General features: G+C 45.9%; 1 protein-coding gene across 1 annotated transcript in view; it reads left to right on the top strand.

The window, feature by feature from the left end:
- Window positions 1-12,750, top strand: part of ISM1 (isthmin 1) — a 72,081-nt gene that overhangs the window by 37,899 nt on the left and 21,432 nt on the right. Inside the window, exon 2 of the mRNA XM_070421441.1 lies at window positions 8,871-9,110. Coding sequence (XP_070277542.1) covers window positions 8,871-9,110 — 240 coding nt within the window. The remainder of the gene's footprint in view (window positions 1-8,870; window positions 9,111-12,750) is intronic.

Here is a 12,750-nt window from a genome sequence, read left to right as displayed (position 1 = left end):
CAGTAGTCTCAGGACTCCAAAGAGCAACAAAAACAGGCAAGCCCCCAAAAGAACAAGCACTTGTCTGTGCTTACAGTTGTTATTGACCAAGGTAAGTCACACGGCCAAGTGGAAAGACTGTGGGAAGCAGCTACCCAAGGCATGGACATTTAGAGAGAGAGAATTAATGGACACTCTTACAAACCAATCTAACACAGGTACAAAGGTGCAATAACATGCCTAAGCTGACAAAACTGGGTAAGCATAACACTGGGACGGAGACCCAGGCCTCAGACCACCTGGCCCGGTCCCCTGCCACAATCCCATGAGCCCTTTTCCAGGATTCAGCTCACTTTAAAACCTATTTTAGAGGTGCTAGAGCAGAGAGGTTTGTGGTAGGTTTCACGAGGGATCTTGATTTGAGATGGTGAGGGAAATCCATCTTCTTAGTTAAAATAATAACCTGGGCAAGGGTCCCCAGGGCCACCCCACCCCAGGTCAACCTCTGAACTTTGCCATCCCATAGTCTTTTGCTTGCCTTCCTGGTTGTGCCTTCCAACAGAAGAACACCAGCCTTGACCTAGGCCTTGGGTGCCCCCCACCCCATGTGGGGAGACACGGAATCTGTTAGCTTCAGGATCTATTAGATACAGGATCTGTCCTCGTCCTGTTCGACACACTCCCCTCTGATCAAGAGAGGACTTACATAGTTGAGCCATTTAGGCACGCTAATGATTTGGTGCCTCTTCAGACTGAGTGCTGGAAAATGGGTCCCAGGTAATTACCACTCTGTTTTCTTTGCCAGAAATGGAGAAAGCACAACTTGAAAAATCCTCAGTAATCCATAGTTCTGAAATATTTGCTCACAGTTTGATTTAGGAGGCTGAGCTCTACATGGCCAAGGAGCAAGGACCAAGGCCCCCTGGTGGCCACCCTGTACTTTATAGCCCAGAGCAAGTTAGCTCTGCCCTCAAATTCAGATCCCCCTCACAGCAGACAAAGCCCTCCCTTAGCACACTCTTGAAGAGGGTTTGTCTCACACCCCAGGAGATCTATTAAAGTGTTCTTTCTAGGCAAGCCCACCATTTCCCCTGAGAAGAGTTCTGGAAAATACAATTTTTTTCAGCCTCTTACATTTACAAAGATGTTTTAGATGATGAGTAAAGTTTTCTTTGGCCAGCTTGGCTTTCCACCCTTGTATTCTACTTCTTACATGTTTTCTTAGACTTGAAAGACTAGTTCATGTTTCTTTTCTGTTCATTCTTTAGCCTCACAGGACATAAAGGAAATGGGTCCTGGAGACTTCCCCCTCTGTTTTCTTTGCCAGCAGTGGAGAAAGCACAACTTGAAAAATCACCAATAATCCACACATTTTCAAGATCAAAGCTGTTTACAGAAGTATCCCAGGCGAGCCAGTGGGGTGTTGACTCCCATTTAGTCAGCCAGCCCCCAGAGCCTTCAATTAAGAAAGAAGCACAGGGCTGGGTGGCCCACACTAGTGGCCCCTTCCCCTGTGAACCAGCTCCCTGCCCAAATGCAAGGAGTTGACCATTCTTCATTCCTTCTAAAGTGTCCACTGAGCTCATAAGCAGGGTCATTCCCAAGCCCTAAAATAAACATTCTTATGATACATTCTGCCACTCTAATGAGAGATTCCTCAGCTATTAGTCACAGAAGGCTCCATGGCCAACCAAGACGCAAGCCTCCTGCATTCTTGACGCATGATGTGCCGGTGTCACTGGCTCCCAGAATTGGCTTCAGGTTCCCACAGCAAAGACTAAAGCACATTTCTGGCCATCTCTCCTCGGCCAGGAGTTTGCATGCCCATCCTTCCTATAAAATAGAGCCATTGATATTTGCTCAGTGAGGCCATCACACACAGGTGGAGAGCGCAGGAGGTGGCCAACCTTGCATCTGTGTATTTAAGAGTGCATGGTTCTCCCCATGGCTCCTGCTTGCTTCTTTGCAGAACGAGCCTCCACCACCCCCTACTGCCACTCCTACGTGACGGCCCTGAGCCCTCAGAACAAGTGTGCCCCCTGTGGAAGCAGATTTTATGGTCTGCAATTCATTTTGTTCTCTCTCCTGGTTGTCTCTTCCTAGGGGCGCTTGCTCCCCAATCATGTGTAAAGATAATCAGTGTGCCCTTTTATTCTTTTATCTCCCCAAACAGAGAAACGTTTGCTCTTCCCTTTGAAACACCACCAATGGCATTCTTGAACTTATTTTTAGACATGTGGAAGTGTTCCAGACAAAAATCGATGCCCGGCACAGATAAAGCCCTGAGTGTTTATCGTGGGTAGAAGAAAACAGAGTGTTTTAATGTGGAAGGAGCAGCCATATGCCTGGGTGCAGTATGGCTTCCTTTAATCTGGAAAAAGGAAACAAGCATTGTCGATAATAATATGCAGATGTCCAGCCCCAAATGAGGACATATTGCTAATTAGCTATATTGTTAGTATGTTTTAAGGAGGGAGGCTGCAGTGACGTTAATTATAATCTCTGTTGTTTGTTGTTCAAAGTCTATGAGACCAAAAGCATTGCTAATAATATCTTCTTTAATATCTTCAATAGAGGATTCCGGATTTTTTTTTCTTTAGAATCCCACATAAAAGCCACATGAGGGGTAATGAGGCCTATAGCCTGAGTCTAATTAAAATAAAATCTAACTAGGCCTGTGGCCATCATTATCATCAACTAGTACTTATTGGGTGCCTCCTGAGCTTGGGGAATTGGAGGGTGTGGGGTTTGAGATTGCAGATACGGCCTGTTCTTTAGCCTCCAGAAGAAATCCACCATCCCGTCTGCCTCCAAGAAGTCTGCCTGGTTGTGCTAATGTGGGAATACTTACCACAGCCGTTTTTTAAGAAGCACTAAAACTGTCCTAGGCGGCTACACTGTTGCTAGTCTGTGCCTCTTCTGGAGGTTCTGGAAGTGATCCGATCAGGCCTGTTTCACACACCAGCCTTTGGTTGCTGTTTGCAGAACAGGGCGAGTGGGTCTGCAGAATGAGACAATGATGCTTAACGCACTTTTCCCAAAGATGAATGTCATGGCCTCTTTCCCAACTTGGTCTCACCCCTGGAGTTGATCACCCTAATTTGTCCTGTGGCTTGGTTCTCCAAGGACCCCCTCCCTCTCCCTCTGTCAGTGCCAAATGACTAGCTGGGAATGCTGACCATTGCAACCGCTTTGACCTTGATGTGGCTGTGGTGCTCCACCTTGGTCACAAGGATAGCCAAAATGAGCAGCTTCATGCAGTGGCTGAAGGCAGTGGTTGGGCATCCTTGGTCTTGGGCCAGGGATGGGGAGAAAGTCCTGGGGAGAAAGGACTTCAACAATAAAGCACCTGGGCTTGTCATCTTAAAAACTGTACTCAGTCTACAGATGACAGGTTTTCTCTTTTAGTTCATCTTGGCGGGGCTTTCCCAGGGGTACTTAAGGCCAGCTTTTGAGAGCGAAGGAGGGAAGAGATCCCAGCACGGACAGCTTCAACAAGCCTCCAATACCCAGGGAATGCCACCAGGTAAGTGGTGGCCTCGTGGAAAAGTCACAACACGCAATGATAGGAAGTTTTCAGATCAACGGCTGGTGGGTCGAGATGTCGTGTTGGGCCTGGCATTTATATTCTTTAACTCAGTGATCTCTTACTAAGACAGCAGAGTGACCTAGGTCCTACCACCCACTCCATTCCAGCTTTGATATCCTTTGGGTCCCTGTACCAGGGCATTCCAGGTCCTGGGGAGTCTGCACCCGCCACCCGCCGTATCCGTTCACACACAATATTCACTGGCCCACCCTCCTCTGCTCTGTTCTCTTCATCTGCTTCACTTTCACTCATCTTTTCAGTCTCAGTTCAAATAGTATTTCCTTGGGAAAACCTTTCTTTCTTTTTAATATCAATGTTCAAAGTAAGGAGTATTATCATTCCTACCTTGAATGGTGAAAATAGCTTTTCTGTCTTTCTCTCTTTTGTGAGTAGGCTCAGGGGTTTTCATCAATTCAGTGTGTGCTAGTCAACCACAAACTTTTTGTTTTGAGACCCAAATTGTTTAATCTTTATGCAGCGGGGCCTCTTTAAGCTGGTTCCTGAGTTCTTTAAAGAGGACACTGTTAGTCACTGAAAGCTTCCTTTCCAATTAAGTATTGCCTATACTTTCCACCTCAAGCTGTGGAATCAGCCATTTATTTTTCCAAGGAGCTCTGGTTCCTTTTAGCAAGGGTGAACTCCTTGAAATTTAATCATAGTATTTTAGGACAAATGAAAGGAAATATTACACTGCAATGTCTAGTAATGCAATGTCTAGAGGCTGGAACAGTGAGAAGATTCTGAATGTGTATGGATAAGGGTATAGATGGCCGAGCTGGCATAGGGTATTAGGGAAGTTAGCAGCAGAGCTGAGCATCCGTAGCCTGGCTACCATGGTGAAGTTCACCATGATTCACTGACTGCCCTGTCAGTACCTCATCAGCTGGTTGATTGTGTCCCATTGCCAACAGCACAGACCTCCACCTTGAGTCACTTAGCTAAACAGGGCTTCTCCATTTTTTATTGATAGTCAAATTAGAGTTAGAGTCACAATAAGAAACTGGTACTGGTGCTATAACATTGTCAAGGTTAACATTAGTGTTGATGATAGGGGTAAAAGAAGTTCAGAGATCACCATTCCATGACTGGTATAATGACTCTACAATGCCCTCAGGGACCCAGGCCCCTCCATCTTTCCCTTCAGACTTCATCCTCATTCCATTCGAGCATTTATATCCACATTTCAAGCAGGAGAAGGTGGAAGAGAGAAAGGTGAAAGGCAAACTGACTCTGCCTCCAATTTAGCAGTACCATCCAGCACCTTCCACTTACACCTCATTGGGCAGGATTGTGTCACATGGTCACCCCTGGCTGCATTGGATGCCGGGAACTATAGTTTTAACCAGCACTGTGTCACCTAAACAAACACTGAGTAAGAATGGGAGGAATGCATATTGGGTAGGCAATCGCAATGTCTGCCACAATACTGCCATCCAAGGCAACATACATGAGCATGAAGCCTATGTTATTATTAGCTTATTCCTATTTTCGATAAGAATAAGCTGTAAAATAATGCACAGAGAAGGGGAGCATCAGCAGTGGCTGGATAATTTGGCCACTGTGCATCAACGACCTCATCACTTGAACAGTGCCTTTGTAGAAACCATATAATAGCCTCAGTTCTTCTGTTTCTCTTTTTATTGGCAGTCACAGCTCTCAAATTAGAGTTGCAGAGAGAACACTGCTACTGGAGCCATAGCACTGTCACAGATTAAAGGTCAAGCCAAAGACACATTGTGGGTAAAGAAATATTTTCCTAAACTAAGCAAACCCCCCTCATGTCACTTGAATTTAGGCGAAATGAATCCTGCAGCACTTTGGGAAGAACGGTGGCATTTTTTTTCCTTTGGTTCTTAGGCTTTCCTAAGCTATTGTCTTCAAGAAAGGATGTTTGCTTTCCTGAGTAAAGCACAAACTATTTAAATCTTTACTTTGAGATACATACTTCCTGAGGATCTTCACTCTGATAGTATCATTTAAGTGGAACACCCAGTGAGTGAGCTTGGTGAGAGATGAGTGCTGTCCATCAGCGAAGACCTCCACTGGGACCTCTGGAAGAAAAATGTGCAGTGTGTCCTTAAGAAGGATGAAAAGCCCTAGCCAGTTTGGCTCAGTGGATAGAGTGTCAGCCCTCGGACTGAAGGCTCCCGGGTTCGATTCTGGCCATGGCATGTACCACTGTTGCAAGCCCCATCCCCAGCCCTGGTGGGGACATGTGCCGGAGGCAACCAATTGATGTGTCTCTCTCACATAGATGTTTCTCTCTCTGTCTCTCCCTTTCCCTCCCACGCTCTCTAAAAATCAATGGGAAAACATCCTCTAGTGAGGATGAACAGCAAAAAAGAAAGGCTGAAAAGACCTTTCCCTGCATTATTGGTAGATCCAGTCTGTCATCTCCCACCCCAGATTTAAAATCTATACCATCAAAATAATGGCTACTCCAGAATCTTGTGATTGATTGAATAAAGTAGTTTCATGTTATGTGAGCCATGCTAAGATACCTTCCCCATCCTAGGACTTGCAGTTTCTGAAGAGTCTGGGGGCATGCCGTTGCAGGAAACCAGGCTTTCTAGATAAATATGTTTTGGTAGAGGTGCAAGAGTAATTCAATAGTCAGAGAATGTGATTAGCATTTCTTATTACTTCCCATCTTCCAAGTCCTTTATAAATACTGAGCTTAGGGTGGGGGAGGGCGGGCGGGGAGAGGGAGGATTGGAGAAAGATGGAGAAAGGCCACAATTGCATGCCTAACTCAAGCCAAAACATACTTTAGCCCCAGTCTCTTCCCGGCAGAGGTGCTTGTGGCCTGAATTGTCCAGCCAATCGCCTGACTCTCTACTTCTCTTTTCATGTGTAGATCAGCCCAACCTGAGTTATCTTGCCCATCCTGCTGGGAGGATGCAGGACTCTCCATAGAATCTGCTCTGTTTTACATGGGGGATCATTGAGCCACAGAGACGTTGAAGGATTTTCTTGGTCCATGGCTGAGCCAGGATCACTCTGTGGTGGAGTATTGCGTACCAGGAAAAATTCCAGAGCCAGATCAAGAAACCAATCAGATGCGATTCTTGTTTTATCAGCTATCTAAGCAAAATGCCAAATAGCAGCAAAAATACATTTCTTATCTCTTCTTCTAAAGTATGTTCAGTAGGAGAAAGAGTACTTCATCACAGGGAAAAAGAAAGAGAGCTTCATTTTTAACCCAATGAAGGAGCAACTCCCAGTTGCTACAGTGCAGTTAGGGCTAGGTTTGCCGGGGATCCCCCAAGCAACTGGCAAGCAAATCTTGGCCCCCTTCTGAGACTTACATTCCCAAATCCTGCGCAAGAAATTTTCCTTGAGAATCCACTGTCCTCACTAACACTGTTGGGGAGTTTTAGGGTTAGGGAAAAGCAAGGGAACAATCACATTTAGTTATCTCTCATTGGGCTGTGATAGTTATTATGTTGAGGAAAGACATGTACTGTGTGCTCTCTCTCTCTCTCTCTCTCAAGCCAGGACAACTCCCTCTAAGAGGATGTGCCAGGAGACAAAAACTATGGCAGAAAGGTGGCTGAAAAGGTTAACCAAGACACTCTCCCCACCCACATCTCCTGGGCAGAAGGAGAGGGCAAGCTAAAACATGCTGAGAGCATTCAGCAAACCCTCTTCAACTTCATGTTTTAAAGAGGAGACCGCAGACATGCCGTCTACCCCAATCCTCTTCTTGGCCTCTTGGAACATCCACAAAGCTGGTTTCTGTACCAGCGAGTTTATTCCTCAGTCCCATTTCTGTTGGAGATACAGAACAATCCCTCCCATCATGTTTGCCCTCTAAGAAGATATTTATCTGTTGCATGAGTTTCGTCCTCAGTCCATGCTTGACCTTGTGGACTCAGCGTCAGGAGTGTTTTGATACCACACATAACCCTTTGGCTGGGTCAGAAGCACTGTGGTGGGGGGCAGGGAGTGCGTGTGGAGACAGTGTGCTGGAATATACACTCCAAACCCCAAAACATGCCCAAGAATAACAAGGACATTAACCACGGACCCAAGGGTTGGTGAAATTCTATCTTCACATCTCCCTCCACCAGTAAACATGAAAATGCCATCCCCGAAGGGATGGAGGGAGCCTCCAACACAAGGTCCAGAGAGAATGCGAGGAGAAGGGCTGGTTTGGGAAAGAAGTCCAGCAATTTCTACACTTTTCAGTCACTGGAAAAATTCCCCCCAAGTGACAACTAAATAGAGACATTTTTCACCAGCTGGGGAAAACAACAGGCTTGCACTTTTCAGAATAAAGACATTAAAATTTTAGAATGCCATTTTGTCACTGTTTTTCAGCTACCCCCATCTCTTCATCTTCATCTCATGCTGTTCTCTCCTCCTTCGCTCCATACCAGCCTCACTGGCCTGCTTGCTGTCCTTCAAATGAGCCATGTTTATCCCCACCTCAGGACTGTCTTGCTTGTTATTCCTTCTACTAGAATGTCCTCCACCCAGATCTTTGCAGGATGCCTTCTTCTCTTGTTCAAGTCTCGTGCCAGATGTCACCTTCTCAGAGACATCCCCTAGCTACCTAACAGTGTCCCCAGCTGCTCTCTATCATTTCCCTCTTTCTTTTCTTCTTAGCAATCACCACTCTCTGATCTGATTTTATTGATTTCTCCATATATTTATTGTTTATATCTTTCAACTAGATGTACACTCCAAGAGAATAGGGCCCATGTCTGTCTTGCTTATGGCTGTATCTCCTGTGCCTAGCATGTGGTTGGCATTTGTTGATTGGATGGATGGAAGGGAGGAAGGAAGGAAGAAGGAAGGAAGGAAAGAAGAGATGAGTGAATGGATGAATGCATATAATCAATGATTTGGCTCAAGTATTTTATTCAGTTTGGTCAAATCTTTTGCTCCATGACCCACACCAAAGAAACAAACTCTGGACTATATAGGATGATAACTTAAGCCGGAGTGGTTAATCAGTTGAAGCTGTGAAAGGAAGCCATAATTGATTTCAATTCTAAATGAGGACCTACTGTCCTTCAAAATAGTACTTTTGTGTTGATGTTGAATACATAACCGTAACTCATTTACCTTCAGAAAATTGCCAAGAAGCAGGCTGGAAGAAGTTGCCCGATGATTTATAACTCAATTATTGAAGATGGAGAAATTAAACCACAGGGGAATGAAAATGAGTTGGGAATACCATCCTGGCTTCATTCCAGCCACTGCAATTTTCCTTGCTCCCGAATTTAATAGACTGCTAAGGGTGATGTTTTAAAATCGTGCCCTATTTATTCGTTCATTTTCTTGTTTGTTTTAGAATAACCTCAATTTGGAAGGTGACTCTACGTCAGAAAGCAGCTTTCCTTTCTCCAAAGAAGCACCCGGGGAGCATCCGGACCACCAGGCGGCACACCAGCCGCTCTCTAGACAGCGATTCCAGCCGGAAGCTGGGCACCCTTCATTGCAGAGAGATGGTCCAAGATCTTTCCTCCTTGATCTACCAAACTTTCCAGATCTTTCCAAAGCCGATATCAACGGGCAGAATCCAAATATCCAGGTAAGGCTCAGCAGCTGAAAGGTGCAAGAAAATGAAACAGTCCATCTCTTTGTTGCCTGATCTGATTTCAAAGCAACCCCTGCCTTCCCTCACTTTTCTTGTTAACCCCTTAATGACTCCTGCTTACGATCATGTTATCTCTGTAAGAATAGTCATATATTTCGTCTACGTAACACCCTTGATTGTGAGATACACCATTATTTGATAAACCCCTAAAAAAAAGAAAACATTGCTAATTAAATTATGACAAACCGATGATTATAAGATACAGTCTTATATCAGAGGCATTCAAATGTAAAAACCACACAAAATAATCTGCCCTGAAATTGACGAGATATGGTAGCTGTGGGAAGGGCCACTCTAGCATGTGAGTAAATGAGGCAAATCATCGCATGATTTCACAGGTGCCCAGGCAGGCCCTATCCCTCACATCTCTCTAGCTTGCGCTGGACACCAGAAATGCCTTCAGGAGGTGACAACACTTCAGTGGCTCTAAAGTGTAAATGGCTGATAAAGAATTTTTTGATAAGAAGGGAGGTGAGAACAGACATTCCTAAGGGAGAGATGAACACACACCACTAAGGTGGAATGGGGTGGAGCTGAGGGAAATAGGAGGCTATTCAAAGGGATGCCTGGGGTTGAAAAAGATACTATTCACCTCCACGGAAATAGCACAGTAGACTACAAAGCAGATGTTGATCCGAATGGACTCTCCCAACACCCTGATGAAGCACATGTCACTTTTTCAAAACTGTCAGCCAGGCAGTCAGGCCTCAGGAAGTTACTCTGGTGTGCCCAAGGTCACGTGGCTCCTAAACCGTAGCTGGGGGCTCACATCCAGTCTCCCCGGCTCTCAGGAATACTCACCCCACCAATTCGTGTTTCAGGGATGGGCTTCTAAGTTTCCATTCTGCTTGGATCTCCCTCTGTTTCTCCCAGAGATGGTCCCCTGAGAGCTGAGAGAGGTGCTTTCTCCTGGGCAACCTGGGCCCGTGCAGCTCCTGTTCTCTTCTCTCTTGCCTTCTTCCCTACTCTTCAGCTTGGCTCTTAATTCTTTCTGTTTGGGGAGGGACAGCTTTTCCTGATTCTTCCTCTATGCATGAGTTTACACGGCAGAAGCTTCCTGAGCCTGACCCCAGAGGAATTGGTTCTTAATTAAGTTAATTGTCTCTCTCCCTCAAGACGGCCCCTCTCTCCATGACACCATTTTAGGTCAGGTTTTCTTGACCAGAGTTGCTTTGCGTATAACACCAGTGTCCTGGTGACTACCAAATACCCCTGGGATTACACCTCAATTAGAATACATAGGCCAACCCCTACTGCATTAAAAATGCTGGGTTAGGTTCTGAGACATTAAGAAATGTAAGGCCTTTTTCCTCCAGGAAATGACATAGGTGTGAAAATCCCAGCTACCACCGAAGACTGTGTGGGAGACAAGGGATCATGGAGACAGAGGGGGAAAATCGCTATGTTCCACGGTGCACAGACTGAATAGATGGGCAGATGTAGGGCAGGGCAGTCAGGGTTGATGGTACAGAGGTGGACAATGGTTTGGAGGTCACTCTTTGACAACCCATGCACAGAAATCACTGCATGCCCCAATTAATATGTCTGATGAGTCTTGCATTGTGCTCATTGATTAATTGGAAAAGCAGGCCTTTTGCTCCACTGCCCTCTCTCCAGGAACTGGCCACTTGGCTCTCTGCTAAAAAACAATGGATCCACTTGGGGGAGGTGCAGATTGGGGGGGGGGGGGAAGCCCAGACATCTCCTTATTGTTGCTCAACATCACTTTCCATCATGCATTTATCTACAGGAAGTGATTTTTCCTTGTTCATAGATTTTATGGGATCAGACTGTCCTTACCCCCAAGGTGCTTAGGCCATGCCTGGAACAACTTTAGACCTTCTAAAGTTTTCCCCCAGAGGTGGGAAATGTGGATCTTATTGCTGAGGACTGAGCTATGAGTGTAATAGAGTTTAAAATGGCTAATGTAAAGTTATGAGAATATGCCTGGATGCAGGGGAACACCAGGCCTTGGGAATGCTTCCCCTCACAGTCATGTTTCTAAGTACTTGGGCTTCCCCTAAGAACCAAATTTTTCAGGATCCCCTTTCTCTCTCCCAGATAAATTCATCCATCAGGAAATCCCCATACTCCACCTAGACCGCACAGGGACTCTTTTAAAAATATTACCAAAATGTTAGGGAAGAACAGTGGTGTAAAGACAATGGGGATCCATGGAGCTTGGAAACCCACATGACTTTTCCAAATGCTGAGCCCTCTGCAGCTCACATGGCAGAGCTGTGCACGAGCTCTAGAGAGCAGTCGAGGTTGCGATTCATTTTGATCATCTTAAGCTGTGTTGTTTAGCCGGATGGGAGGTAAAGAATTCTTCAGAATGGTCTCGCCTGGCTTCCTGAGGACCGAGGGGGCTGCTGGAGCTCACAGGTATGGAGAAAACCAGAGAGACAAGGAAGCAGAGAATTGAGTGGAGGACGAATTATGAGAAGGCCACACCTGGTTCCCTCTGGCAAAGGCTTCTGGACTTTTATCAAATGCAGCTTCCCCATGTGCTGTCACAAAGCTGTGGCTGCAGAGATAGTACAAGCGGAAATTATTTACCCTCCTCCCCTCTGAGACCCCCAGCCACCTGTTCATATAGACTTAGAACAGGTGAAACGTAACAATCGGTGCTTTGTTCTCACTCTGTCTTACCCCCTCCACCATCCCCCCGCCCCCCAGCCCCAGAGCAAGAAATTCACCTCCAGGTGCTGCTTCTGAGAGAAATGCTTTGGAGCACAGGGTAGGAAGAGGAACAGGGCCACGCCTAGGAGGTCCCAGACTTTCGAGTTACCCTCTGAACAGTAAAACTCACCATGGCCCCCAAGAACATAGGTTCCCCATAGCTCCAATATCAGGGTTGTTGGCAGAATGGCTTAAAAAATTAAGGAAACTCTAACCCAGATACCATGAAAGTAAAAAAAATCCCCAAAGAGTAGGCCAACACCATCTTTTTGCCCACTGTCCAGTTGGGGGAGTGCCTGTCTCTTTGCACAATCCCTGCTTCTGTTAACCTTCCACAGGAAGTGTAGAGGGTGGGGTGGCCTGTGTTTTATTGATCAAATGGCCTGTTGGCCCTAGAGCAGCGGTTCTCAATCTGTGGGTCGAGACCCCTTTGGAGGTCAAATGACCCTTTCACAGAGGTCACCTAAGACCATCGGAAAACACATATATAATTACATATTGTTTTTGTGATTAATCACTATGCTTTAATTATGTTCAATTTGTAACAATGAAATTGGGGGTCACCACAACATGAGGAACTGTATTAAAGGGTCGTGGCATTAGGAAGGTTGAGAACCACTGCCCTAGAGAAAAGAAAATCGAGCTGCATTTCTGGCCTCCTCTTTCTAGACCACAAAAGGTTAATGTCGGTCACTCAGAAAGATGGTCAAAGAACGAAGCAGCTGCTACCCGTGGGAGCCCCTGCCCTAGGTCTGCGTGTAAGTGTGTGTGAATGCACATACACAGGGGTGGGCACGCGCATGCACACACACACACAGGCACAGTGCTTGCCCCATGCACCACTGCCCCTGAGTAAACCAATTCCCTGGTGGTCCTTTAAAAGATGAGGTAC

This window comes from Myotis yumanensis, unplaced genomic scaffold, assembly GCF_028538775.1.
Source record: "Myotis yumanensis isolate MYYU_CA2020_CCGP unplaced genomic scaffold, mMyoYum1.0.hap1 SCAF_7, whole genome shotgun sequence".
Lineage (NCBI taxonomy): Eukaryota > Metazoa > Chordata > Mammalia > Chiroptera > Vespertilionidae > Myotis > Myotis yumanensis.
This window is presented reverse-complemented; position numbering and strand designations above follow the sequence as displayed.